At 36.3% G+C, this 10,987-nt stretch overlaps 1 protein-coding gene across 1 annotated transcript; it reads left to right on the top strand.

Annotated features, from left to right (window-relative positions):
* Positions 1-2,163: 2,163 nt before the first annotated feature.
* nipsnap1 (nipsnap homolog 1 (C. elegans)) lies at positions 2,164-10,704 on the top strand. Its single transcript, XM_086315217.1, has 10 exons — positions 2,164-2,379; positions 4,661-4,788; positions 5,403-5,448; positions 5,790-5,884; positions 6,205-6,275; positions 6,562-6,702; positions 7,891-7,922; positions 8,043-8,137; positions 9,108-9,191; positions 9,739-10,704. Exons 1-10 carry the CDS (start codon positions 2,333-2,335, stop codon positions 9,801-9,803), a joined length of 804 nt encoding a protein of 267 aa, XP_086171343.1. The 5' UTR covers positions 2,164-2,332; the 3' UTR covers positions 9,804-10,704.
* Positions 10,705-10,987: the final 283 nt, after the last annotated feature.

Genomic DNA, 10,987 nt, shown 5'->3' with positions numbered 1-10,987 from the left:
CACTGTGAATAAATAAAACCCAATCAATTGAAAATAAAAGCAATTCAGATGCTCATTTTCCAGTAGAAACACCATGTGTGTAGTGTTTAAAACAAATTTATTTGATGAAGTCATAGAAAATAGGCATAAAATAGAGGTATTGAGTATGATTCTTTTTAGATATGATCTGATTTGATGTTATATAATGTCAGTGGGTAGAATGATGGAGAGGATCAGAGAGCACTGTATTGTGTATGAAAAGAAGTGAAAGTGGGTTGCACAAAAAGGATTTAAGTACTGCATGACTAGTCTAATAGAAAAACCAGCTTTGAAAGAACAGTCCACTATTAGATAAGAGACCTGTTTACTGAGGCAGGACAACTCGAGCTGTGTTAGATACATACAGTGAGCTGTCATTTGTATGCATGTACTGTATCTCTCCCACACACCACTAAATGATCTTAAGCCAAGTTATTTTATTCCAGAACACTGTATGTAACATGTAATGTATATGCATTTGAATACATTTGACAACTAATTGGTTTATTTTGGGGCTTTTTAATAGCTTGTAGGGATTTGGGTCATCTTACGACTACATTTGCATATTTTTTCATTAACAAATAATCAATACTTATTACTATTACTACTTTAGTTACATATGTACTGTATCATAGAATTAAACCCTCTGATCATTTGGCTGCAAACAACATAAAATGATTTTGAAATCAGTCGAACTATTGCATATGTGATAAACACTTACTGGCACAACTTCACCTCCTTCCAAAGTACATGGAAAGGAGCAATAGTCTAGAGATTGAAGCTTTCGTTGGGGGTCACAGACAGAAACCCATAAATAATAAAGTTGTTCTTCATACAACAAGTTGCTACAGGAGTTTCAACCTCTTTACAGTTTGTTAGGTGCACCTGTTCAGTTGCTACACTTAGCTATGTAGACATGGTCAAGATGACCTGGTGAGAATCAAACCAACCAACAGGATGAAAAAGAATGGGGATTTAAGTGTTTTTGAACGTGGTATGGTTGTTGGTGCCAGACAGACTAGAAACTACACTGGAACTTTCTGTATAACCTAAGGATTTCAGAAAGAATGGTCAGGAAAAAGAGAAAACGTCTCATGAGCGTCAGTTCTCTTGGGGGAAAAAACATAAAACTGAGCTATGCAGAAGAGCGTCTAAGAATTGCATAACAAGTTAAACCTTATGGACTACAGCAGCAGATGACCTCACCAGATGCCACTCCTGAAAACACAAAACTAAACCCCAAAATTGAACTAAAGATCAGAAAAACATTGTCTGGTCTGAGAGTGTGGCATATGCAACATGAAAGCAATCCTGCCTTATATCAACGGTTCAGGCTGGTGGCAGTGTTGTGGAAGATCTGGACCCCTTATTTCCAAATGAGCACCAGCTGGTGGAAAAGACTCCCAAAAACCACACGGGCTATTGTTGCTGACCATGTTCATGCATTTATGTAGGGTGACCATATTTTGATTTCCAAAAAAGAGGACACTTGGCCCAGTCACGAAGAACTTTAAGAATACTGTTTGCTTAAAGAAAACTTTAACATATTTAAACGATGCCTTCTCTGTGCTGTTATGTGAATGGTGAAATAAAAAATGTCATATAGGCTTTTACAAGTCAACAAGTGCAAAAAAAGTGGAGGGTTGGTCATCCTAATTTATGACCACAGTGTACCCATCTTCTGATGGCTGCTTCCAGCAGAACAATGTAAAATATTACAAACTTTATATAATCTCAAACTGGTTTCTTGAACATGATAGTGACTTCACTGTACTCAAAAGGCTTCTACAATCACCACATCTCAATCCAGAGCACCTTTGAGACTTGGGGGATCAGTAGGTCCACATTACCCATGTGCAGCCGATAAATCTGCAGCAACTGTGTGATACCGTCAAGGTGTACCAAACAAAGTGGCTGGTGTAATGTATATTTCATTTTTAATAATCCTGAAATACAGGGAAGATAAGTACCTCTATAATTATTAACTTGTGACTATAGTTTTATTGTATGCGTTTAGTTCTTCATTTAAACGCATATATCATTTAAAGCACAACATACGCTGATCTACTGGATATTAGATAAAACACTGATCTTTTGGATTAAAAACGTAGCGTGTGACGTAGGATCAACTAATTGGGTCTGATCGATTGTGCATGTGCACTGGCTCGCTCTTTCACGTGCGTTTTTCAGTCTGTGGCTAGCTGACTCAGTAGCTTTAACGTGACTAGCGGTCACATCACACACACACAGAGGTAAACATTAACCAGCACAAGTTGTTTGCGTGTTAAAGAAACTTTTTGCTGGAAAGAAGAACATGGCGACAACTAGGTCTGTTCAGGCTAAAGGATATTTGCTGTACAGGTAAGCTATTTCTGTCAATCTGCACGGAACCAGCAGGTAAACCAGTTTTTGCAGACATAGGAAAACATGTGGACCCATTTAAATAAATGAATTGTTAAAGCAGCAAATGGCAAACGGTTAAACATTATTTTTCGCAATTCAATATCTTTTATGTTTTCAGACATATTGCATATGGATATATTGTATCTCTACATTATGTTCCTATGATACGTTTATGTTTTTCAAACATGGTTTGATCACTTGGAGGACCTCTGAACTTTGTCCTGTCTGAACTTTTTTGCCTCTATAGGGTTACGTAACCACCACTAGGATAACTGGGTCCCAGCAAACTGAACATGGGGCCGATAGCATGTTGTGTATGACACGTACTCATCTGAGAGTAGGATGATCAGATGTCTCTGTTTATGTTGGACAGCACAGCTCTCCCCTTTTCTTTTCTTTTTCTTTTTAATCCATTGTCCCACACATTGAGCCAGTGCCCCACTGAGAAATCCTAAGCTTTGCTGATTTTGGTAAATATGGTGGAAAGTACCTCAAAGAAAATAAAGTGACAGTTTATTCTGGTAAATACAGTTTTTGTCTGGATGCAATTTTGGATTTTTTTTTTTTTTTTTATAAACAAGGGAAAATATAGCGTGTTGTGACACACCATCTGTGTGTCATAATTGGCTAAAATGGTCAGATATTGCTCAAAAACTTAAGCTAACCTATGAATATCATCCCTATTGAAATCCAGTGATCATTACCAGATAGAACAGCAGCTAAATAGCTATTGAAATAAAAGAGAACACAGGAGTATATAAAGCACGAGACGTAAGACCAAACTTCAGCTTTAATCCTCTATTGTATTTACTTAGAACGAAGTAGGAAAGTTTGCATTTAAATATAATTTATTCAGCGTATACATGCTAAAAGCTAAGCTGGTAACCTACACACTTGATTGCATGTTTAAATTGTTTAAGTTTCCCCAACATTGCTGGCATGCCCCACATTGTCTCACACAAACACAATGTTTTTACCACATGTAGTTTTGTGGGATTGGTCAACTTATCTTTAGCATATGATTTAAATATTTCATTTAACATTATAATTGGATTTCCTTTTATTCTTGGCCATTTTTCAGCCTTATCCATCAAAACTTTGTGGCTACTAACAAGTTTCTACCTTACACACCTCCACAAGACCCATGATGACGGCCTTTCATCAGAACCATTCAATAACAGCCAGATTTTAGAAATGATCTGTCCTGCGGCATTGATTTTAGAGCCAATGAAAATGTTGTCTCACTATGTGGGATGGGGAACAAGGGATGAAAATGTTGTGCAGTTCCACACAAAGTGGGTCAACGGGTTACCATATTTTTTTGGGCCTCCATCCAGTACGCATTTGCTCCGTCACTGACTGAAATGTTATTCAGAAAACAAGTCTTTGGCTTATTATATGCTTTGTTATTGTTGATAGGGTGCCATGGGAAATGCATTTTTAATTATAGCTTCCAATTAAAGCCATTGGCCCATGGGGTTATTAAAAGAAACGTCCCACTGACCTTGAAAGTTTTAGGACTTTAGAATGACAAAACAAAGCAAAAGACTCAGCAGATGACTTTGCAAGTACTAACTTGAAACATAATATGGCTTCCTAATCCATTAGTGGGGATACACCAGCCATACAGTATGAGGCAAATCCAGGATTTGAGGTTAATGTGACATTGTATTAAAATTGGGAGTTTTAAAAAGAATTACAAAGGTCCCTGAATTTCAAATGTAGCTGAGTTTAAGTATGTTTGTCAATTTTACTGTCACTTTTCTTAATGAAACTGCTGTTTTACTGTTTGGAATAATTCATATCACCTGTACTTCTCTTCTTTTCATTGGAACACCTTCTAAAAGTACAGCTTTAACACTTGACAGATTGAAGTTTTACTTCTCTGCTATGTGGGGCAAGAAACGGCTAGGTTAATATTCAAATACCATTTGGAGCCTCTTGGATAGTTCCAATAGTTGTAAAGTGAATAATATTCCCCATTTATCCACTCCAGAGTGGGTGAAATAAAAAAAGTTTTATGGTTGAAGACACAAGCTGTAGCATTCAGCCCACTCACTCATACAGTATGCATATTTTTCATATCAAAGAATATTAGCATGACTATCTTTTAGCCCATATGTCATGCACATCTCCATGTTCCTTTTTAAGTTTTTCTTTTTTATATTGACAACTTCTGGGTTTTTATGTTTTTGCTCCGAGCTTTTGTGAAACTTTCTTTCATCTTGTTTCTGTGTAGGAGGTTTTCAGAGAGCAGCGACAAAGGCTGGTTCCGATCCTTATTTGTGCACAAAGTCGATGCCAGGAAAGATGCTCACTCCAACCTGCTTTCAAAGAAGGAGACCAGCAACTTGTATAAGATTCAATGTAGGCCTACACCTTTTTACTTACATAAAAGCAAGGGTTTAGTTTCTTTAAGTGTTGGGTTACAGAAGGCCAAAGACAAGTGCCTGCGATACACTTACATCACATTATTGTGACATGGATCCTGTATATGTCTCAAAAGTGAAATAAATCATTTAAATGGAAGGCCATATGACCTCAAAGAAAACTGAAAACAACATGAGAGATGAAAATGGGGCTCCTCTGCAACAGCTTATGCATACACAAAACACTGACAGCAACAAGTAATTCTAAGATAAGATGATGTCTCATGCCTGTAAACTTTAGTGACATCTGAACAATTTGTCTGGTTTTCTTTTAGTCTGCAGAGGTAACTGTTTCTGTCTCTCAAACAGAAATCTATCATTCTCTCGGGGCTTTGATCTTTTGTGTTGCGTACATCACACCGCACAGGGATTTCAATTTGAACACTCTATCAGCCGTTGCCTATAACCTATTGCAAGTGAATCAGTTTTGTATATCAAGTCTTTGCTGAATCGGAGTGTGAAATTACTTTGTTGAAGAATTTGAATGTTGCTTTTATTTTTTTAAATGCATCCATTTCTGATAGGTTTCTCTCTGCCTTTTTTCTTTTTCAGTTCATGACGTCAAACCAGAATGCCTAGAAGCATACAACAGTCTGGAGTATGTACTGATACATTTGAAATATTTCCTGCATCTCTGTCAGTCAAGTTACGTTTTCAGTGCTTTACTTTCTTTGGATTTCTTTCAGCAGTGCAATAGACAGTGTGCTGGACTAATTAATCAAGATATGGTCTGAACAAAGTTAAAATCAGATGAGCTTCATGATATAAATGTATTTAAAAAATGAAGTGAAGATACAGCTGAGTTTATATCTTGGATGGATTTTTATGCTTCCTGACTGCCCTCTAGTTGGTTTTTAAGCTAAAGTGAGAGCATTTCCAAACAGCATACACCTTCATTAACTTGTATTTTATTTTTTATTTTTTTTTTGCTGGCTTTAGGGCTGAAGTGCAGAAAAGACTTCACGAGGACCAGGACTACCCGTGTGAGGTAGTTGGAAGCTGGAATACCTGGTATGGAGAACAAGATCAGGCTGGTAAGCAGTAAATGCAAAAAGACACCTTTGACTGATCACTGCTGCTTTCCTCTATCAAGTTCCCATAAAACACAATTTCAGTGGCTGACTTTTTGCAAAGCTTTGCAGACGGATGCTACCTGATGACTCACAACCAGCACTTCACCTTCTGCATATATGATAAATTAACGTGATCATTTAAGTGTATTTTATACATAAAAAGCAGTCAGTAACTATAAAAAGTAATTGCATGGTGATGGAGGTTCTTTATCTCTTAGTTGTGTGGGTGGCATCAGACCTTATGCAGTGCTACAGTGACATCTGCTGTTGTTTTTCTGCAGTGCATCTGTGGCGATACAGAGGAGGCTACCCAGCTTTGACTGATTGTCTGCAGAAGTTGAGAGCTAACAAGGCATGCTGTGACCTTTTTAAACGTCTCTTATTCAGTCAACATTGCATACAATACATACAAGGCCTTTGATTTTCCAGGGGAAAATTGCTTATTTTGTTGTTTTAATTTGTTGCGTTTTTTTTGTTTGCTTGTTTTTTTTAAGTAATAATTTTCTTTAAATGTTAATGTGTTGTTTCTGTGGAGAAAAGGCATTTCAGGGGTGCTGTTTTTTGTTTGTTTGATTTTTAAGATATAATATTAATATTCACTTTTTAGTGTTATAAACAAACATTTTATCCCTTTTTAGGAGTACTTAGAGTTTCGGAAGGAACGGGCCAAAATGTTGCTTTCAAGACGAAATGAACTTCTTCTGGAGTTCAGTTTCTGGAATGAACCCCTTCCCAGACAAGGACCAAACCTCTATGAAATGCGCACCTATTACCTTAAGGTATCTATTTATGCTACGCATTTTTAAAATGCATAGCTTGAACATGTGTGACCAGTACAACATAAATACTGTTTGATTTGTAGGAAAACTAACAAAGCAGTCTGTTTCTGGGTTTCCCTAACGTCACTTTTATCTTCAGTAAGCAAGTGAGCCTCTTCAATTTTATTTTTATACGTAGTCTTCCATTTCAGAAGCTCAAAAGTAATTGGACAGTTCATTGACGAGCAGTTTTATGACCAGGTGAGGCCTGTTCCCATTTTACCCCAAAATAATGGGAGGATAAAAATGTAGAAAAGGAAAGACACAGCTCACCATCCAAATCATCCCATGTTGTCTGTCAAATATGGTGGGGGCAATTTTGCATATGGGCATGTAGGCCTGCTAAAGCATGCTTTTTATCTACTGAAGATAGAACTGAAGATGGAGAGACCCAGAAACAAGAAGCAAATGAAGGTGACAGCAGGAAAGGCCTGGCAGAACATGACATCTGCTCTTTAGATATATCCTGATTACTTGATTTGAAATCTCCTGTGGTGATTTACAAAAGCAAAATTACAAAAAATATACACATCTGCATGTTGTATACTATTTTTAAGTGCATGGCAGGGTCCACATTTAGCAAAATCTAGATGTATTAGTGTACTGTTCATGTGCTGTTCAAACAGAAATAATATAACTTTGGTAATCCTGTATAACTGTCAGTGCAGTTTTTATAAATTTGTTACATAACTAGCATAGTTCTTATTCTCAATGTTTTCTTTCCATATTTTTCAGCTGCTTGTCTTGAACAAGTAATCCAATTCTCATCTGTTTGAAGTAGTCATATTTTTTTCACCTCTGGCCTATTCTGCAATTTTGCCTTTCCAAGGTTTCCTGCGTAATTTCAGCTCACTTATTCAGACCTGACTCACTTAATTGAAGAGTGTCACAAGTGGAGAGAAGTTCAAAAACAGCTATGATAAAAATCTGTTTACTCAGTGCTCCAGTTCTTCTTGCATGCAGGCTTGTGACACCCAGAGTTCTCTGATCAGTTAAAAAAAAAACAACAACAACAAAAAAAAAAAAAACGTAGCTATGAATAATAGATAAATAGTGCTTTCAGTCTTTCAGTTCTATGGAAATATGATGGTGGTAATGTCATAATCTAGTTTCAAACCTATTCTAATTAATATTATACTTGTGCTTCAGCCAGGAACCATGATTGAATGGGGCAATCGCTGGTGAGATACGTTGAATTTATTTAAACATATGTCATTTGTCTGAATCTCTTTCAGTGGAAGTGAAAATATCAGAAGTGTTTCAGTGATCTTTATACTAAATAAGATAATGTTTTGCAACAGGGCGAGGGCAATCAAACATAGACAAGAAAACAATGAGGCAGTAGGCGGTTTCTTCACACAGATTGGCCAACTCTATGTTGTTCATCACTTGTGGGGTGAGTAATTAAGCACTCTACACTTAGAACATACCAGTAAGATGAGGTGATTGACTGCTGTATGTAAAAATGTCTGGCTGAATTTCAGCTAACTGAATGCTCCTGCATACATTCTGTATTCTAATGAATCACTAAAGTTCAGTGTGACGGTTCCAACATAAGCCCGGGTGTGTCAAACATCAACAAAGGATGATTTTACACTCGACATAACATTTGGACTTTTGATTGCATCTTGGAACAGGAAGCGAGTCAATCAAATTATTAAAGGTGTTTTAAGAGTGGTTGTCCATATTTTTAATATCATCTGAACTCTGGTTCAGATGATATTAAAAATATCAAGCCTCTGGGCTAGAATCATAAATTTCACAAATTTTTGAAGCCTGTATTATCTCAATGAAGTAAGGGCATTCAGACAAAGAGCTATGTCAGTGTGTTTCTTTAAAATGACAATAGCATGAGGAAATACTGAGACATATTGTTGTATTGCAAATATTTTCCATATGACATGTTTGGCTGTTTTATTCACTGACAGACAGAATGCACTAATACTTGAAATTCAAAACACACGGGAAGAAATATTTGGGTGGCTTTTTTTACGTTGATCAAATTGACCCATATGTGACCCACAAACTACATGTTCGTACCTGAAATGTGGTAGAACAAGAGATTCACATCATGTACTGCACGTGCAGCTGATGAATTTGCAGTAACAGTGCGATCCTATTATGTGAAAATGGATCGGAGTGTTTCCAGCACCTGGTTCAATCTGTGTAGTTAAGAATTGAGTTTTGATGGCAAAAGAGATTCGGCCTGATGTTAGCAAGGTTGCCAGTGAATGAAGTTGAACTAATGAAGTTGCCAGTGACTATAAATTTTATCCACACATAATGCGATGTAATGTGTGTGTGTGGTGGAGTTTTTTGCTTTGCTTTTTTCGTTGGAATTTTTTTTCTTTGCCGTCTTTTGATAGCTTACGAAAGCCTCCAGTCCCGAGAGGAGACAAGAAACTCTGCCTGGCGGAAAGAAGGATGGGACGGAAACGTGTATTATACAGGTAAGAAAGAAATGCTTCACCCAGATGCCTTAAAAACCCAATGTTCTTGTCAGGGCTTTATACCTCGCTGATTATTTTTACCTGCAATTATATTCAGCAAAGTTGAGACTCGTAGATCACCAAACTTTTTTAATCATAGATGCCTCCCAACAACTTTCTGCTGAAATGTTTAATGTGGTCTCTGTACTGGATCTGAAATTTGTATTTCTTTGAAGTAGGGCTAAAATAAACCTTCAATGTTTTCTTTAAATGTTTGCCACAAAATCAGAAAATTATATAATGCTGCCTCCCCTCCCCCATTGTTGTTATTGATGGAGATGACAGGATTGCAGTAATAATAATTTTTTTTTTTTAAAAATCGTAATTTATTGGCCATCCATGGTAATGAGACTTAAGCAGTATGAGCATCAAATTATAAAATGATACTGCCCAGCTTGAAGAATTTTAAGAGCTGTATGTTTGTTGTTTGCTTTCCTGTTTGTTTATTATTACAATTGTAATTTTCGGTATATCATTTTCTAACATGTGTCTTTCTGTCTGTCCTCAGTGCCTTTGTTGCAAAGTATGGAGTCAAGAATAATGATTCCAACTAAGAGTTCACCTTTACAATGAGAAAGCGACTGAGACTGCAAATAATTCAATGACCAAATTTTACTAATTGTAGTTTCCATTTCTTTTGTATGATCTGTGTTGTTACTAAAAGCATTGAAGTAAAACTTCTGATTCCATGTTTGTGATATTGCCAAAGTCAAAAGTAGTTGTACAATTTCCAAGCACATTCAGTATGAAGAACATGAAAAACCAAGATTTGCAGGGGTTTAGATAAAACACGTGAAGGGGGGAAAACACAAGAGAAAAGGTGTTTGTGCGTTACAGTGTTATTGAGGAATTTTTACCTTCTGATTTAGTGGAGTGAAGTGAGGTGTGTTTGCTCTGTTTTGATCATTAATTGATGTAACGGAACACATATTGGGGGTTTTGTTTGTTTTCTTTTCCACAATAAATTTTTTTATGATAGTACTATTAAATGTACATGAATGACTTAATGAATGAGATCATGCTAAGTTGCAACAGTGAATGTAAAACAACCATTTGATAAAAAAAATTAAAAAAGCCTGCCTCACTGATTGTACTTGAAAATTAAGTACATTTCAATTTTGCAGAATTGAAATCTACTTAAACAGAATTTTTTCTGTTTATGAAAGTAACAGCTGCAATTATTTGATAAATGAAAACTTTATCATATAAGATCAAATCAATAAAATATGAAGATAAGATCAATCAAGAAACTAGTCAGTGAGTTCACCTGTAGTCTATGGCCATTAAGGTCGCAAGAATTTTACTCAGAGGTCAGGTTCAACAAGCATTTCTTTATTGACCTTTGGGCAATGTTACAGACACAGAAATATCCTTTATTGCCCATACTTGGGAAATTCACATGTTTCAGCACCAAAGTGACAGGCGGATACAGATTCTCACAAAAGTAAAGAATATAAAATAAAAAAACAAGAAATGGAAAGCATAGGGCAAATTTACAATGTAAGAAAAAAAATACTGTATAGTTATTAAAAATATACCCAGGCTCAAAGAAATGTGCAGCTGAGTAGGATGGGGGTTTTTTTTTTCTTTTACAGAAGTACAAAAAGTGCTGTGAAAAGTGCTTAAAAACAACAAAGAGACACACTTTACAGGAAATTGAAAAACTGTGCAAATAACAGCAGTGATGCAAACAACTTATTGTGTTCATTGGGATCAGTGATGGATACAAAGTCTAACAACTGCTGGGAGGAAGGATC

This window comes from Aulonocara sp. 'chitande type north' Nkhata Bay, linkage group LG12 (genome assembly GCF_057382095.1).
Source record: "Aulonocara sp. 'chitande type north' Nkhata Bay isolate Kocher_YH1m ecotype deep benthic linkage group LG12, A_spYH_male_GT1.1, whole genome shotgun sequence".
Taxonomy (NCBI): domain Eukaryota; kingdom Metazoa; phylum Chordata; class Actinopteri; order Cichliformes; family Cichlidae; genus Aulonocara; species Aulonocara sp. 'chitande type north' Nkhata Bay.
The sequence above is the reverse complement of the archived record's forward strand: the minus strand, read 5'-3'. Positions and strand labels throughout refer to the sequence as shown.

Excerpts from the sequence above, each read along its gene's own strand:
- nipsnap1 (XM_086315217.1), top strand. The coding sequence starts at position 2,333 with ATGGCGACAACTAGGTCTGTTCAGGCTAAAGGATATTTGCTGTACAG. Across the intron at positions 6,703-7,890 it reads TGCGCACCTATTACCTTAAG|CCAGGAACCATGATTGAATG; the intron begins GTATCTATTTAT and ends CTTGTGCTTCAG. Across the intron at positions 7,923-8,042 it reads ATTGAATGGGGCAATCGCTG|GGCGAGGGCAATCAAACATA; the intron begins GTGAGATACGTT and ends GTTTTGCAACAG.